This window comes from Salvia splendens, chromosome 6, assembly GCF_004379255.2.
Source record: "Salvia splendens isolate huo1 chromosome 6, SspV2, whole genome shotgun sequence".
In the NCBI taxonomy this organism is placed as follows: Eukaryota; Viridiplantae; Streptophyta; class Magnoliopsida; order Lamiales; family Lamiaceae; genus Salvia; species Salvia splendens.
In genome coordinates, this window is record NC_056037.1 from 35,924,974 (window position 1) to 35,943,062 (window position 18,089).

The 18,089-nt window shown below is 34.1% G+C and overlaps 1 protein-coding gene and 1 pseudogene across 1 annotated transcript; both read left to right on the top strand.

Moving 5' to 3' along the window:
- Positions 1 to 4,084: 4,084 nt before the first annotated feature.
- On the top strand, positions 4,085 to 8,341 carry LOC121807490 (cytochrome P450 714A1-like). Its single transcript, XM_042207728.1, has 4 exons — positions 4,085 to 4,459; positions 6,634 to 6,860; positions 7,002 to 7,252; positions 7,413 to 8,341. The coding sequence occupies exons 1-4, from the start codon at positions 4,135 to 4,137 to the stop codon at positions 8,197 to 8,199; spliced, it is 1,590 nt and encodes a 529-aa protein (XP_042063662.1). The 5' UTR covers positions 4,085 to 4,134; the 3' UTR covers positions 8,200 to 8,341.
- A 4,956-nt stretch (positions 8,342 to 13,297) lies between these two features.
- Positions 13,298 to 14,930, top strand: LOC121809202 (annotated as a pseudogene).
- The last annotated feature ends 3,159 nt before the right edge of the window (positions 14,931 to 18,089 follow it).

Genomic DNA, 18,089 nt, shown 5'->3' on the forward strand with positions numbered 1-18,089 from the left:
TCCTAAATACAGAATTCTACTAATTGACAGCAGGATTTGAAATACGACGTCGTATCAATTTAACGAGTACTTAGCGGCCTATATAAATAAGTCATTTGGTAATGTTATAGTAAGTTTTAACTTTTAATGCATTGTAAAATAAGAAAATGAGAAAAATAGTTGAAATAATAGACGGTGGAACTTATAAAGATAAAGTAAAAGAGCATGAAAAAAGCTTACATAAATGTATATGAGATGGACGAATAAATAAGCTTATTTTTATGGGGTGTATTAAGTTTGGGCAAATATGCCGAAGAATCATAATTTACTTTAAAAAAATACTCTATTATATTTTAACGTTTTTTTACAATTGTCTCATGATCAAATTTGTGAAAAAGTATGTATGATTAATGTGTTTGTCAAAATATAGATTGTGTCTTATAACTTTTTTTCTTTCCTCATCATTGTTCGTTATTTCAATTTTGATGTACTTTGTGAGATTATTATAATAACAAACATGTTATTAAAATCAAATTAAAAATGTAGAATAAAATGATATTAAAGTTAATTAAATAAAATTAATTTTGATATAGATATATATCACTTAATATTTTTCTATGTAAATAAATATAACAATGTGTAACCTATAGGAAATCGTTTTATAACGTGATATATAATCACTTTACACTATTTTTTTATCATCAGAACATGTGAAATACTAGTATTTATATAGTACTCCTATTATTTAACCAATTCAATTTGATCAAATTAAATTGATTGTATAGGTGGAATTAAATTAATTTATACTACTTTTACCATATTGAGCTTGTAAGATTATAACTGGTTTTTGAGCATCACCCCATCTAAAGGCTCAAATCAAATGTCATATATAATTCACTTTTAGTCGTCATCTTGTTTAAACATGAAACATCAAATCTGACTCATTAACATCATATCGCTTGGAACTTGACATACATCTATAAATTAGTTTTTGTGTATCATGTTAACTTAAATTTGAAAGATCAAAAATAATTTTTGAGCATAATTTCATTTTGATATTGAAAAACTCATAATTAAGTAGATTTAGTAGGATCATTTCATCTAGAGTCCAACAACTCATCATTAACTTGTGAGCATCATTGTGTCCAAAGTTTCACATGTTGAGAAAACCCCTAAGAGTGTCCACACTACACGGGTGGAAATGGCGGGCGGGGGGGGGGGGGGGGGGGGGGAGGGTGTGGAAAGGCGTGCGCCGAGGAGTTGGCGAGGACGCGGCACTGCCCGCGGCGGCCTATAGCACGGTCCGGCGAGCTGACACGCCTGATTTCTTATTTTTCAATTTTTTTATATTTTTTCGAACAAAATAAGTCCACTATTGGGCTAAACAAGTTTTTGTGGTTGTGCCTTGGGCTTGTCCACATTATTGTGGATACTCTAACGGCATGGGCAGATCCATGTGGTAGAGATTAAGGGCTTCAATTAATTGTTTTTCAGAATTCTTTTCTTTTATAAATTTTTGAGTTTATCTAAATTTTATGTAAAACTATTATGTAAACGTCAGTACAAATGATTTAAAACACTCAAAAATATATTTTAAAACAAAATTTATAAATCTCAAGCTCTCTCGATATTTTTTTCTGTATCCGCCTTGCTAACGAGCGAACATGCAGAAATTTAGTAGATAGTGAATTACATTCAATCACCATAATATTTAATTCTTTCATATGGTGCTTTTTATTTTATTAAAAAAAAGTGTAACATACTATTAATAGATTGTAGCAAAGTTGGCAATATGGAGTTGTGGTATCTTTGGTAAAAAAAAAATGCACTCTCTCCACCTAATTAAGTTGAGGTGGACAAAAATAAAAAAAAAACTATGTTGAATGAATCAGATGAAAATAAAATATCGAGCTCTATGGTTGTTTATTGGTACGGTTTCGAGCCGTTGATAGCTACTATTTCATCCGTCCCTAAGAATATGCACTTTGTGTTCGAGACGAGTTTTAATTCAAAAACTGGCGAAGTAAGAGAGAGGTAGAGAAAAGAAATAATTATAGTATGTTAGTGGAGAATGAGTCCCACTTCATCAGAGAAAAAAGAGTATCCAAAATTAAAATGTATATATTCTTATGGGACAGACTAAAAATGAAAGAGTGCATATTCTTGTGGGAATGAAGGAGTAATATTTTTTGTTATTGTCTTTATCGTCTCTCTCGATTTATTAGACTATGGGCATCCCTTATTTTCTCTTCTCCTGATTTTGTTACTTTATCGTCATCTTTTTATCTGGTTTTATTTATTTATTGAAATCTTGTCTCACCATTTGAGTAGAACTGACCATATATGCTTATGTATTACTGAAAAACAGTTTAGATTTTGCAATTTCCTTATTGAGGCAAAAGTTTAAATAAGTTGAAAAACAAATAAAGAATAATAATTTCAAACATAATTATACAGGTGAGTGTGTGATACCAAGTTGAACAAGTGTCGATAAATTATTTGTATAAAAGAGGGCCCTAACTTAAAATTTGCAACACATGTAGGTGCATTGTATTATCAATTATGGTGTATCTTTTCCTAAAATATCCACACACATTTTTGTGATAGGTAAATTTTAAGATATAATCAAACGATAAAGGTAATGCACGTGGTTTTTTTGGTGTGTGCGGTATGTTTAAGATATAATCAAACAATTAAGTTAATGTAAACCGAATAAATAAATTACGCGTTACATAGTGCAGAATATATTCTACTCCATAGACACTTTGACATGTAAATATTGTCTTTAATTAATACTCCATATAAATTGTAATAGTACATGCATGTGATATCATGGTACTGGACCTACTCGTCAAATCGTTATTCTATAATTTTATACCTAATATTCTAGCTTAAAGATGCTGTTTCTAAACCGTCTAAACAATATTCCCTTTACTTCACTATCAATAAAATTAGCCCCTTACTTCACTATCAATAAAACATAGTACTACTATTAGTAGAATATTAGAAAAAAAGAAAGAAATAATTGAAGGATTAATAGTTATAGATGGATAAATAAATGAGAAAGAAAAAAACGGTAGATAATCACATTAAAAATAAAATAATTTTAATAGACTAATTAAAATAGGAAAACATTGATTATTGGGTAACGGATATGAAATAGTAGTAGTATTATTTTTTTTCATTTGTAGTGAGTGCAAAAGTCTCAAGTTTCCTATAGATGAGCGTGAACTTTATCTAATACAGTAAATATTTTTTTAGTGAAAAATGTTTATAGTAAAACACAAACTAAAGAGTACACCAAAAGCGGCGTTCAAATAGTATTGAAATTAATGTAATATTAAAATTAAACTAAAAGAATAACAAAGAAGTTAATATAAACTAACCAACAAAACAAATAACATTGTCATATAACAACGACATACATGTATATATATCGATCTTGTAACACAAAACAAATCCAGGTAACATCCAAATATGTAAATAGAGATTAAACTTTATTATAATAATAAAAGTTCAAGTTTGAGCCTTAGCTTGTATATATTCAAAAAAATTGTCGAAAAAATTGTAAAATTTGATCAAATTATAGTCAATTCAGCAATTCAACTATAGATAATTTATTGGTTGTGAATGGATTTTTCTCATGTATATTGAGTGCAACGATTTCAAGTTCCCTATAAATTAAATGAGCTTGGAATTAGTATATAACTTTTTTTTATTAAAAAAATACTCAAATTGAGAAATTGATCAAGAAAGCATACGACGAGTGACAACCGTTCAAATAGTGTTGAAATCAACGCTACATCAGAATCAAATTTAAAGAACAATAAAGAAGCTAATAAGTGAAACAAACCAATGAAAAAAATAATATTAGACATGCCATAAACTCGATTTGGGATTTAACTCTTTAATAATAATATTATTATTAAAAGGGTATATCAAACGCAATTACTACTAGGTTGATAATTGAGGACACCCTTTCATAGAAAAACATTAATCCTAGGGATTATCACACGTCAAATAAACACTAGGTACTATTTCCATCAATCTTTCAAGAAACATTACATTATTTAAGTACAAGGAATCAAGTCTTCTACTTCTACTTCTATATAACCACTACTCTCTCCTCTTATCACTAAAAAGCCAAAGCAAGATATGAACATAATCCCTCCTCCTCTTCTTCTTCTTCTTGCAATAACAATTGCTCTTTCCTTTTATGTCACAAGTTGGATAATTCTTGTGAGTGTTTGCGGTCTGACCTCGTATCTGGCGTGGGCGAATCCATGGCGAGCTCGGTGGAGGCTTCGAGCGCAAGGCATAAACGGCCCGAAACCTTCTCTTTTGTATGGGAATTTGTGGGAGATGGAGAAAATCCAAGCTTCTGCTGCCTTGAAAAACACTGCAAAGCGCCATGACTTTGTTGCTCACGATTACACTGCAACTCTCTTTCCCTACTTTGAAGAATGGAGAAAACAATACGGTACTCTCTCTTAATTTCGTAAAAAATTTAGTGATCCAAACATATTGCTACGTTGCGTGCTTAGCCAATCAAGGTTGCATAAATATTCTATTTTCTCCTTTTTTAATCTTTATTCAATTAAGATTGGTTGGAGACGCCATACCAATATGTTCGGACTATTGAATTTCTACTTCACAAATATATGTGTTTGATGCTCATTCATTGCATTAGTATTTAGTAGTGAAGGAGCTGTCCTTTTCCATTAAAAGCTGCAGTTATGAATTTCTCATGGACATGGCAGTAGCTAGAAATAATAGCTAGCTAGTGTGAGTTGGCTTTGCTGACAGTTTAATTATAGTCTCGTTCATTGAATTGTACCTTTATATGCAAAAAATATGAATTAAAACTATAAGTGAAATATAAATTTATTACTATAATTTTATAATAAAATGTGAGTTGAATTAATAATATACTACAATATTAAGCTATTCTCAAAAAATGAAAAAAAGAGTTCTATTGCTAATGAGTCAAATGACAAAATAAGATTTTTATGAGTAGACAAAGATAGTAATTAAGTTGGCCTTTTAACTACTCGTTTTAATTTGGGATTGAAAAGCTCCATTATTCCCAATTAGTAGACAGTGTGTATTAATAATTGATGATTGTAATGTCGATATTAATCTTCAAATAGTTTGCAATATAATGATGAAAATATATCTTTTGCTGGAATTAGAGATTGCTTGAAGAGGTAGAAAAAATGGAAAATAGGAAAAAAGGACAGATATTATGGAGGACAAGACAGATGTCTTTCATTTAATCTTATCCCATAGTCTATTTCATTAATTGTTTTCTTCATATAAATGATGTTTTCTTTGCTTTATTGGAACTGCAATGTCATTTGCTCTTCGACCACGATATCCACAGCGCTAAGATAAAAATCCTAACATTTTTCACACCAACATAGCAAAAATGATTTGAGCCGGTTTTTTGGACTTGAAAATATTACTGTAAATGTGCATTTATAGTCATGGATACTATTAATTTATGGTCACATGCATGTTATGGTAACAATTTTGATGCACTATTCTATCCAAATAGTATACCAAAAATGTAAATTGTTTAGATGTTATGATAGTTTTTAAAATGACAACGTTGGGACATTTTTGTATATTTTCCCCTTTTTGTGATTAATGTACTAGCATAACGATTTCCTTATTCATAATAATAGTTCTCTATTCGTAGCCATAATTACTTTTAATTAAGTAATTTTATCATCGTTTAAAAAGGGATAGGAAATATCTAGGTAGGATAGCTTTGAAATTGCGCATGTTCAAAATCAAATCCATATCTTTCAAAGGGCCACCAACTTTTTATCCCACTTTGAAACGTGTTTTTAGGGTGGCTAGATCCAATGAACGACTTATAGATTCTAGTTTTATGCTTGTAAAAGTTTTGCATACATGCACAATAAGAAGCTAAGATCAAACGAGAACGGATTGTGCGTGTGAGTTGGTGTAATAGTAGATCAGAGTCGTTAATGCCCGATAGGCTATAAAGTTTTCGTGTTCGAATCTACCTTGACGTTGCCTTTAAAGTAGTAGTATAAAACCACATAGCTTTATAGTAATGGTAATAGACATTTGTTCAAGCTTAAATTAGAATTTATTTTTCTATATTTGTTATTCTTCATTGTTTTAAAATAAATTTTGTTCAGAGAGTTGTGAAATGTCTTATTGGATTCATCATCCCATAATGTGAAATAAAGGAACAGTGTCTTTTTAACATGAACATAGTTTCCATAATAATTCTAAGCTGGTCAATACCATTTATATGCACAAAATTATATTGCAGACATTGACATGACTTGCCAGCACGATCCTGACCAAAAAATTCAAGATTATGCTAAAAATAATTGATAGCATATTTTTCATGTGTTTCATTTTCAAACTTGAGGTTTATCCAAAGTGAATGGGCTCTAGTATACAACTAAAGGAAAAAAAATAGAAAAGCAAATTATTTAGAGAATACATAAAATGATATACTCTTTCTGTTCACAAATAATAGTCTTAGTACTAATCGATACGAGATTTAAAACAAATTTGGTAAAACGGAAAGAGATAAAAAAAATGGTTGATTGCGGTGTATAGACCTCGTCACATTAATAGAAGATGACTAATTTTTGTTGACGGGTGCAGGTCCGATCTACACATACTCCACCGGAAACAAGCAACATTTGTACATCAACCATCCTGAACTAGTAAAAGAAATGAATCAATCTATTTCTTCCGACTTTGGGAAGCCTTCTTACATCACAAAAAGGCTGGCACCCATTCTTGGCAACGGCATATTGCGCTCCAATGGCCATTTGTGGGCGCAGCAGCGGAAGATTGTTGCGCCCGAGTTCTTCATGGACAAGGTCAAGGTAAATACGAAGAGTGACCTATGAGACTTATATACATTTTTTTTTCACACCGATGTTAGATATTTGCTATATTTGTTTTTTTTTTCATTTGCCAACAACTTCCCTCGAACACTTATATTTGTTTATTCCATTTGCCAACAGGGGATGGTGGGATTGATGGTGGAATCAGCCGAGTCGTTAACGAGGAAATGGGAAGCTTACGCAGCTTCCCAGTCGGGTAAAATGGCAGAGGTTAGAGCTGAGGAGGATTTGAGGAGTGTTTCTGCAGATGTGATCTCCAAAGCCTGTTTTGGGAGCTCTTATTTGAAAGGGAAAGACATATTCTCCAAGCTTAGAACTCTTCAAAAGGCCATTTCCAACCAAAGTTTCCTTTTCGGTTCCCACGCTTTCGGGTATTTATAACAATATTGATGTTACATGCTTCAATGCAAGAAAACTTATCCCATATCGGTTGTGTAAGACAACAGACGCGGGGTCTTTAACCCAAATAATTTTTATTTATTTTTAATTTTGATATGCTAGTCTTTTGAGATGAGTTCTGAACATTTGCAGATTGCCATTAACGGCCCACAAGAGCAAAATTGATGTTTTGGAGAAAGAGATCGACACGCTGATATGGGAGGTGGTGGAGGGACATGACGACGACAACAAGGATCTACTACAGCTCATCCTCGAAGGAGCCACGAACAACGACGTCGACGAGGACTCCTCTAGGAGATTCATTGTCGATAACTGCAAAAACATCTACTTCGCCGGCCACGAGTCGACGGCGGTGGCTGCATCGTGGTGCCTCATGTTGCTTGCCTTGCACCCTAAGTGGCAAGCACGGATACGGGCCGAGACGACCCAGGTGGGCCCTATCAACGCCGACTCCCTGCCAAAGTTAAAAACGGTGACGATGGTGGTCCAGGAGGTGCTGAGGCTGTACCCCCCGGCCGCCTTCGTGTCGAGGGAGGCCCTGCACGACGCGAGGATCGGCCACATTGTCGTGCCGCGGGGTGTGTGCCTGTGGACCCTGATCCCCACCCTGCACCGGGACGCGGACATATGGGGTCCAGACGCGAACGAGTTCAACCCGGAGCGGTTCGCGGGCGGGATCTCGAAGGCGTGCAAGATGCCGCAGGTGTACATTCCGTTCGGGTTGGGGCCGAGGCTGTGCCTGGGGCGAAATTTTGCGCTTGTGCAGCTCAAGATTGTGGTGGCTGTTATCGTCTCCAACTTCACGCTCGCACTTTCGCCCAATTATAGACATTCCCCGGCCTATCGGATGATCGTCGAGCCGGGCCAAGGCGTGCATCTGCACATCCAAAGATGCTCTGCTGCTCATAATCCTACTTAAACTAGTTGGTTTGTTGATTGAACTCTATTTGGATTGTGCATTTGTTTTTAAAATTTTGACATGTTAGAATGTCCATTGTGTGTTATGTGATTTGTGGTTACAACTTAAATACTAATTGAGACATACAACACATAAATAGTGACACTGGAATAAAATCTTGTACATCTTTGGATAATTCAAAAGTTAGAATGGGAAAAGACAATATTTTTCGAAAGATAGTGTACTAATAAGATAGCTTAGCCATGCTTTGTTGTGTGAATGAAATTCATTCTTTTCTGTTATATAAGAAAGGCTCTAAGTCTTTAACCATCACGGTGAGCAACAGTCAGAAACACAACAATGTGAATGAAATTGTTGAATAGGTGAAAGACAAACTATGTCAATCTTAGGCTTCCCAACCTCGGAGGAGCGTGGCACGGGCAACACGGTTGACCCCGAGTGTGAATGCGCCCATCCGAAGGTTGCAGTTGTGCATTCGGCTCATGTTCTTTATCTCTTGGAAGGCTCGGGTCATGTATCTGCTCAGCTCTTGGTTTACCTTCTCCTCGTCCCACATAAATCCTTGAATATTCTGAGCAAATTGATTTTTATTACCATCACCATTCTTAACCAAGATTAACTATTGATGGTCATGTAATGTTACCTGAACCCACTCAAAATAACTAACTGTTACACCTCCTGCATTTGCATATATGTCTGGGAGAATTATGACTTCTTTTTTGGACAAGATCTGCAAAACAGAAAGCTTAAATTTAAGACAAATATTGCATTTGCATATATTGACTATAGTATTAGTATAGTTTAATAGAGGTGGCTACCACATCAGCTTCTATGATATATTTTGCCTTGACATCTCCGGCGTTTTCCCTTCAATCGATAGGAAATTTTGAAGTTGATCTATTTTTACTTCACATTTGTTTCGGGGACAATTCACGGGTGAATATCTTAACAAAGAGAATTTGTGTCGGTTCGACCTGAATGGCGAACGTTAAGCCCTCGAACGACTTTCCATGCTCCGCAAGTAATGCTTCAGTGGCGTACAAGACGCCACGCCCCGTTGCAGCCTCCCGACCAAGAGATCCACCAAGGTCCTAAAAAGGTAACAAAAAGTTTAGACTTTAGACATTTCAAATTTTATACTGTATGTAATAATCACATAACTATTGCACTTACCACTGGCTTTCCTGTGACAACTGCTGGAGAGTAACCATGAAACTTGGAATACTCATCCAAAATCCAAGCCATTGTCTACACACAAAGTATTAACCAAATTGATTAATAAACAAGAAATAATTTAATACTATTATAAAGTAGTCAGAGGAAAGGAATGGTTAGTTGCTATATACATGCAAGAGCACTAGGACATCCCCAAATTCAGGCATATAGAAAGTGGCTGTATTATTATTTCATTTCTCCTTTATTTTTCTTCTTATTAAAATATAAAAATGTTTGACTGGGCTCCAATTGAATATTGTTTTTTTAAGAAAAAGAACGGAAATGCGCGAGAGAGTGTTTCTTTTTCGGTCCTTATCAGGCCCATTAGTGTTGCTATTAATTAAAATAATATAAAAGTATTTGTCTCCCCGTCCACAATTTTTTATTTATTTTGATCAATCTATAAAAATTAATCTTTTCCAATTTTTTATAAGTTTTGCTTTTTAATGAAATAGACTATATTCTCTACTAACTAATAATATCAAAGTTAAAAATTATGGGGAGTAAATACCCTTGCACACAATTAAACTACTGTAATTCTTTTTATCTTCGAGTTGACCAATCACCTCTGCTTCAAAATAATCACTTCACTATTGACATTAAAATTGTGAGATATATTGTGGACTTCAATTTGGGCCCGTTTATGAATATTGGTGACCCAATTCGGGTTTGAGTCGTTTGACCCAATACTTAAATGGACGCTCCGATGGCTGCCACGTATGCCATCTCACATCGATCATAATGGTGAGCCGTTGAATCTAGGGTGTGTTTGTTTGTGGTGTTAAACACTCCCTGAGCCGTCTCAGCTACCCAGTCTGTTCATTTGCTCTCTCTCTCTCTCTCTCTCTCTCTCTCTCTCTCTCTCTCTTACTACATGCTTTCTCTCTGGCTTCTCTCTAGAACCTTTCTCTCTCTCTCTCTCTCAAAAATGGCTTCCGATCTTCTTCTCCGGTGACTCCTCTGTTTTTGTGAGAACCGAGTATACATCTCTCAACTCCTATGTTGATTCGGAGATTTCTTTGGTTTCGAACGGTTGAGTTCGAATATGGCTGTTTGGTGGAAGATCCTCGGTTGATTTCTTAGATCCGTGGGATTCGTGTGTTCTTGAAGCCTTGTGGTTGTGGTTGTGAGACATTTGATGTGTGAGGTGGCTACTGTGTTGTAGTAATCGGAGAAACCCTAGGTTTTGGGGTTCGATTATTTCACTGTGCTCTTTTGAGATTTGTTGGTGAAGATTGAGGAAGTCCTTGGCCCTGTGCAGTCGTGTGTGCGACCTGAGCTATATCCTAAATCTTCTGTCCCATTTCGTTTCTTGTATTTCCTTTAGTGATTTAGATCCGAAAGGATCTTGTATCTTGTGTTACTAACTTGTGTATTAAGTGTGCAGGAGATTCATAGAGTATAGCTTGCTATATTCGGTCGGTTCCAATATAGACTAGAGTTTTCTGTAAATCTTGTACTAGTTACATACGGTTCTAGTTGTAACACAGATCTTATAATTGGCTTGTTCCTTAGTGAGATTAGTCATTTCAGTGTTGATCCAATAACAAAAGAGGTCCCGGTAATTAGTGAATCTTAAGTGATCTGATCCCTACAATATTTTACTCTTTAATTACATATATTTAGTTTGCTTTATATTTCTACAACAACTTTATACTCCTCTAATCTATAAGAATATAGTCTAATTTATGGACGACACAAGTTACAGTGGATAATTAGTAAATTATGAAAAAGTTTTGATAAATAGAAACAAGATTAATTTTGAATATCATTGATTGAATAGATTTAGACTATTAATTTGGATATTCAATTTTTAATCAAGGTTTTTAAAATATTAATTAATTAATTACATCTCGTAGGAAACGCGTAGAGAATGGAGTAAGAGTCGTTTTGTGAAACCACTGAAGTTTGTCCGCCGCAGTTTTACTTTAACCGTCATTGTTAGATTCTTACTTCTTCCTAAAGTTGCACAAAAACTCTCAACTTGTATTTTTTAATTAATTACGCGCTGCTGATCTAGTTTACGCGGCGAACGTCATGTGATTGTCTCCACAATTCCACATTAAGTTCTTCTTTGTCTTCTTCATCTAGTCTTTCCACTGATTCTTGAAAATCAAGATGGAGATTCATCTGCCTGGATTCAATGCAACAGTTTTGGAGGTAGAATTTAATGAATTGCTGCTTACTTCATGGAATCCAATAGTCCACATTAGACGCTGAAGCCAGTAAGTTATCAAAGGCTGGAACTTGGTACAACTTGTGCCTTTTCATGTGTAGTGTAATGAATTTACCTTTCATATCCAATGCTGTATCTTTGCACTGCAGTGGCGGATCCAGGATTTGTCATCTGGCGGTACGAGTCGTATGATAAATAATTACATAACAATGAAAAAATAGAAAATAGCGGTAAAATTATATTTGAAATATTATTCAATTTTGGACTCGTGTATTTTAAAATAAAATAAACCAAAAACTATACATAACATCTAATTTATTTTTCTACGAGTCTTCATTTTCTCAATGCGATGGGCTATATCATCATCAGAGACTTGTAGAAAGTCACCAAACAATCATTCAAAGTTTGATCACCAATTCTATTTCGCAACCTATTCTTCACAAACGTCATTCCAGAAAATACTCTATCTACATTTGCAGTAGCAACCGGAAGAATCAAAATCAACTTGTTGGACTAGAGGCTTGGTATGGCAATTGAAGGCTGGAGGTTTTTTATATATTTAATTAGGGTATAATTTTTAATTTAAATTTTATCTCAATGCTTATATTCTGATTTATTTCCTTAGATGAATCTTCCTTCAATATTCATAGCTATCTTTTGGAAATTTTTGTAAAATACATTACTAATAAAATTATATATATAATAATAGTAGTAAAAGAAAAATTGGGGTACCACCGCTCCCCTTTGTTTTGAATTCCCTCCGCCACTGTTTGCACATTTTTGTCTTTTCATGTACGGTGTGATGAATTTATATTCCATTTATGGAAGGATTATTCCCACCAATGTTTTAAAATCGCACCGATAAAGGTATTGGTTCATAGTACAACTAGCCGGACTGATCATTGGTCGAACATGAATATTGTAGCAAATATATATTAGTACTCTCTTTGTTCCCTAAAAATAAGGTATTTTTGGGATGTCATATAGTTTAAGCCAAATTGATAATAAAATATAAGTGGAAAAAAAATAAATTGAATCAGTATTAAGGGTATATGTGTGGTAAGTTGTTTTTTGAAAAATAGGACTAATTTTGTGGAACATACTAAAATGATAAAATAAACTATTTTTTTGGGACGGAAGAGTATATAAAAAATATTAAATTTAATGATTAAAAAATGGAGTATAATGAAATACAAATAAAAATAGATAAATATTATACTATTAATTAATTTAAATTTAATAACCAATAAAAACCATCGATTATATTTATAATATATAAATACCTAACTTTTTATAAGAGTATATAATTAAATTTATCCGTTAGTGTATGAGAAAAATTATTATCTTTATATACAAGTATAGTTAATTTAAGTATTTGAACCTACACTTAACCGCCAAAATCAAGTTTTTGACTTCGTCACTCGATTATTCCTATCTAGACGGACGTGCATGATTCATGAAAATGTTAAATATTAGCAGCACATTATACATGAGAATTGTTTTGAGTTTGATAGTATGTGACACACGCATTAGAGAAACATATACTACAAATACATTGAAGTAATTCAATCCGTCACCTTTCCTCATACATGCAAACAGTCCTCATACAAAGCATCAGCCCATCTCACTATATAAACCACCTTCTTCTTCCTCAATCTTCATCACCACCTCATTGCTTTCTCCTCTTTTCCATTTCATTGATCGATCATGGCCGAGAAGAATAATAGTTGTAGCTCATTTTCCATGGGAAAATCTGCACAAGAGAGGGGACTTCCCTATGTCCCCAAATGCTACAAGGCGCAGCCTTTTGATGGCTCGAAAACCGATGCCCACGTTTTCGATGTTCCGACGATCGACATGGCGGGTATCCAAGATCTCACGCGGAGATCCGTCATCGTCGACCAGGTTGCGAATGCTTGTCGTCGTCATGGTTTCTTTCAGGTAAAAAGAGACCAACTTAAATAGCTAGCGAGGCCTCATTGGAGTTTGGTCCATCAACTTAAATACTCCTTTCATCTCCTATTAATATATGTCTGCCAATAAATGTCGCATTGCATTTTTTTACTATTTATAGTAAATGAACTTCATATTCCATCTACTTATATTTTATTATAAAATTGCATTCACATTACACTAACTTTTTTCCATGTATTTCTTTTCGTTTCTTAAAATATGACTTAAAATACCTAATGGGACCTCATTAGTGTTTAGTTAGTCTCGTATCATGTATGCTTCAATGACTAATTAAGACTGTATTTAATGTGACAGATTGTGAATCACGGGATAGAAGAAGCAACGATAGAAGGGGCTCTGTCGGTGGCCTCGGGTTTCCTTAATCTAACGACCGAAGTAAAGGCGAAATACATGTCCAACGACGTCCACAAGCCGGTGAGGTACGGCACGAGCATCAAAGATGGAGTGGATAAGGTCCAGTTTTGGAGGATATTTCTCAAGCACTATTCCCACCCTCTCAATCAGTGGATTCATGTGGCCAGATTCCCCTCTTGATTATAATTAAGCAATTATTATTTTATAATTATTTTTAATTAACAAAGATCTTCATTTCATACTCGTTCATGGTGGTTTTCATTTCATAGTAACGGTGCATGTATACATATACTCCTTTGTATGTATTGAATTCGAGGACTCATTCACATATGTGGCAGAATTTGCGTTATTTTGGGAGACAATGACGCATTTATTGATTTGATTTTTATAATTTTCATTTTGTTGAAACGTTAGAATTAATTTGAACCATTCATTATATATACTTGAACCCTAGACCACTCTATTATTAGTATTTTTGGATGTTTCTCTTTTAATAAAAATTAACAAATTTTTTTATTATGTGTTCATAACAGAGAAAAAATGGGTAAATACGTATCGGAGCTTGAAATGGTTGCGCAGAAGACTGCGGGGCTAATAACCGACTCTGTTGGGTTGGGGCCGACCTACTTGAACAAAGAAATCGACAACGGAATGCAAGTAATGGCGGTCACTGGCTATCCTCCGTGCCCGGAGCCGGAGGTAATGTTAAAAAATACTACATGCAAAAAATAAAAATAAAATTTTACTCCATATTTTATGGTTACAACGAAAGTAAATAGGCGCCGAAAAAATATTGTTGATATTGCCATTCTGCCCTTCTTAAATTCATAAATATTGAAAATTGAATTGATTACTTTTTAATATTTTTCTCTCTTTAAAACCTATCTTTAACCGCCAAGTTTATTTGTTTTTCATTTTATTATGCAATTTTAATATTTTAGAAGGATTCTATTGGAAGTTGAGAAAATTAGTTTGAGGAATATTGCAGGACAAGCTTATGCAGTTGGTGTAGATAAATTAGTTTGATCACATCTACAAATATACCTAAACATATCTTGAAATATAAAGAACCGAAGTCATTATTGATAAATAAACAGTAGCTATCTCAATTCAAAAATAAAGGAGGTGATTTAAATTAATTATTTTCCATTCGGAAAATAATCATTTGATCAATTAGCTAGGGAGTTTTTATTAATTGATAAAAACACAAAAATTAATGATATTTTTGAAATATGCTAAATCGAAAATTAGAGACAATATGAACATAAAACCTCCCTCGGCGTCACGCTACGAATCTGAACTCATCGTCATCTTTTAAAATTAGATAAAATAGCTTCGACTTCATTAAAGCATTAAATTGTTTTAATGGATAGAGGGTGCCTTTTTTCCTGGTATGAACTTAGAAGTATAAAGCGTTTCATGAAGGGGATTTATTCGAATCTAATAAATTATAATAGTACAATTTTTTTATCCACATTTTCAAATATAAATAAGTCACTTTTAATAGACTGAATGTTGATGAGGATCAATTTAACAAATTATAATGCCACTTAATCAATTAACAAATTAGGTTATTAAAATATAATCTGCTATAAAAATTTAACACTTTCGTAACTTGTTGAAATAGAAAAATTAAAATGTAATTAGTAGTTTTTAATTAGTTAGTTTAGCATTAATTAATCCTATATATAAGGCATCTTATCGTAAGGTGTAGTCAACACTTCCAAAATGTGTAATTACTAAAGATATTTTCTCCTTCTCTCTTCTTTCTCCCGTCTCTGCATTTCTTCAACCTCTTCAATGGAGGTTTCTCCAGCCAAGTTAATTCTACATTTTCAACGTAATTTTTAAACTTGAATAAAGACCCAAAACTATCAAATTAACATAGCATTTTTTGGATCAAAATCATATAACAACGTCACGATAAGGACAAAAATAATCTATAGAGAGCTTTTAATATGAAGAATGTGGTCATTAATTAGGGTAGGCAACTTCATTTATCGATGAGTAATCCGATTCCAACTCAATAAGAAGAATGATACGCAAATCTCCAGCCAAGCTAAAAGATAAGAATATAATTATTGATTAGTTATATTGTTATTATTTCATCATAGCTTATTTTCTATTATTGTTAGATTAGGTATTAGTAAAATTTGAGCCACAACGTTTATGGTTAATAGGATTAGCTAACTCCATGAAGTCTATGTCTTTTATGAACAGGTGTAACGCGTGGGGAAAGTCAACCAAAATGTCCACGAGGAAAATGCTGTCAAATATAGGATGCATTAAATTTTAATTAAATTATTTTATTATAGATTAGTTGGTAACATTTTTTTTTCTCTTAGTAATATTTTTTGGTAGAGAGTTTGAGTCAATTTATATGAATTGTAACTCAAATATTGAAGGGTGATAAAAATAATTAATCCTCGAATGATACCACTAAAAATAATTTCATCATATGCAATTTAAGCTAAATTTTTTATTTAAATTTGATTGTTTAATATCAATCATATTACTTTATCATTTAATTAAACCATATGTTGTCTTAGAGTTTAAAAAATATTTTTTACTATTTAATTATATATTAATCAATATTAATCCATTACTAAAACTATGAGTTGGATGATGTGTTTTTTTTTTAATTGTAAAAAGTACTGGTGATATATCTATATTTATAGAACAAATAATCTAAACATTACAGGATAGATAAATCCAAATTATTCCAAATTGTATTCCATGATCAAAAGGTGATTTCATAATCTTGAACTATCAACTATCCTATATGTCTATAACCTACAAATACCGTCATTTAGTAGTACTATCTAACTCGTATAATAATAATAATAATAATTAATCCGTATGATTATTTATCTTATCCAATTAAGCTACTAGTCTATGTTCTACGCAATTTTTAATTATCGCATGGCCGAGTATGTGTTTGTTATTTGCAAGCTAATATAGAAATTTAGCTATTGCGCTGTCGGCCACAGTAAACAAATTAAGGAGAACTATATAAGTAATAGTTTATGAAAATAAGTATTATATTAAGATGATCATGCATAATAACATTCGTACACTCTTGATTTAATAATTACTACCCCATCCCTTGTTATAAGTCATATTTACTTTTCTACCCTCGTTTTATAAAAATATAATGAAGAAATAGTAAAATAAGAAAAATCAATAATGATTCACTTTTTATGCTATGATGATTCAAACCCGATAGCTCAAGATGATTACCGTATAATAAGCCATCTCTCACACACACACACACAATATCACTATAAATAGCCATCCACCATATGCAACCATCCTCACTCACTCCCACACTATATCCATTGAAACCACACTATTCCTCTCAATCATTTCCCATTTCCTAAACCCAAACAACAAAAACCAACACAAGCCATGGAAGAAGCAATGAGAACCCCCACCACCGCCCCCTCTCCCATCCTCCACCCACCCCCCGCCGCTCCCAAGCTCTCCGCCACCAACAAGCGCCCCCTCCCCGCCTCCGCCATGCGATACCGCGGCGTCCGCCGCCGCCCCTGGGGCCGCTACGCCGCCGAAATCCGCGACCCCCCAGTCCAAGGAGCGCCGCTGGCTCGGCACCTTCGACACCGCCGAGGAGGCCGCCCGCGCCTACGACCGCGCCGCCCGCTCCATGCGCGGCCCCAAAGCCCGGACCAACTTCATCTACCATCCCCCCTTCCACCTCTCCAAATCAATTCACCCCTTCCAAAACCCTAATTTCAAAAGCCCTAATTCCCTAAACCCTCCGAATTCGATACATTTCAACACTTCCTCCTTCAATCACCCTTCTTCTATTCCTCTGAACTTTCTCAACAATTGCTCCTCCTCTTTCACCGCCGCCTTCAACCGCAGCTCAGCCACGCCAACAAACACCGATTCTAGTGATTTTTACGCGAACGAGAGGCCCGATTCCGGTTTGTTGGAAGAAGTTATAAACGGATTCTTTCCTAAAGTTAATTCGGAGCCACAACCGCCGGTTATTAATGAGTTTGTAGGAGCGATCTCGAGCGGCGATTATCATCAAGTGTTTGGGGACATTTTTCATTATCAAGAAGCTTTGAGTATTATCAACACGAACAACAATTAGTGTTGTGAGGATTGATTGTGATATTTTAAAGAGATACTTGGGAAATTATGT

What these genes read in the sequence shown, in the direction of transcription:
- LOC121807490 (XM_042207728.1), top strand. Translation starts at nt 4,135, where the DNA reads ATGAACATAATCCCTCCTCCTCTTCTTCTTCTTCTTGCAATAACAATT. An exon ending in TCTTCATGGACAAGGTCAAG is followed by an intron (nt 6,861 to 7,001) that starts GTAAATACGAAG and finishes ATTTGCCAACAG; the next exon opens with GGGATGGTGGGATTGATGGT. An exon ending in TTCGGTTCCCACGCTTTCGG is followed by an intron (nt 7,253 to 7,412) that starts GTATTTATAACA and finishes GAACATTTGCAG; the next exon opens with ATTGCCATTAACGGCCCACA.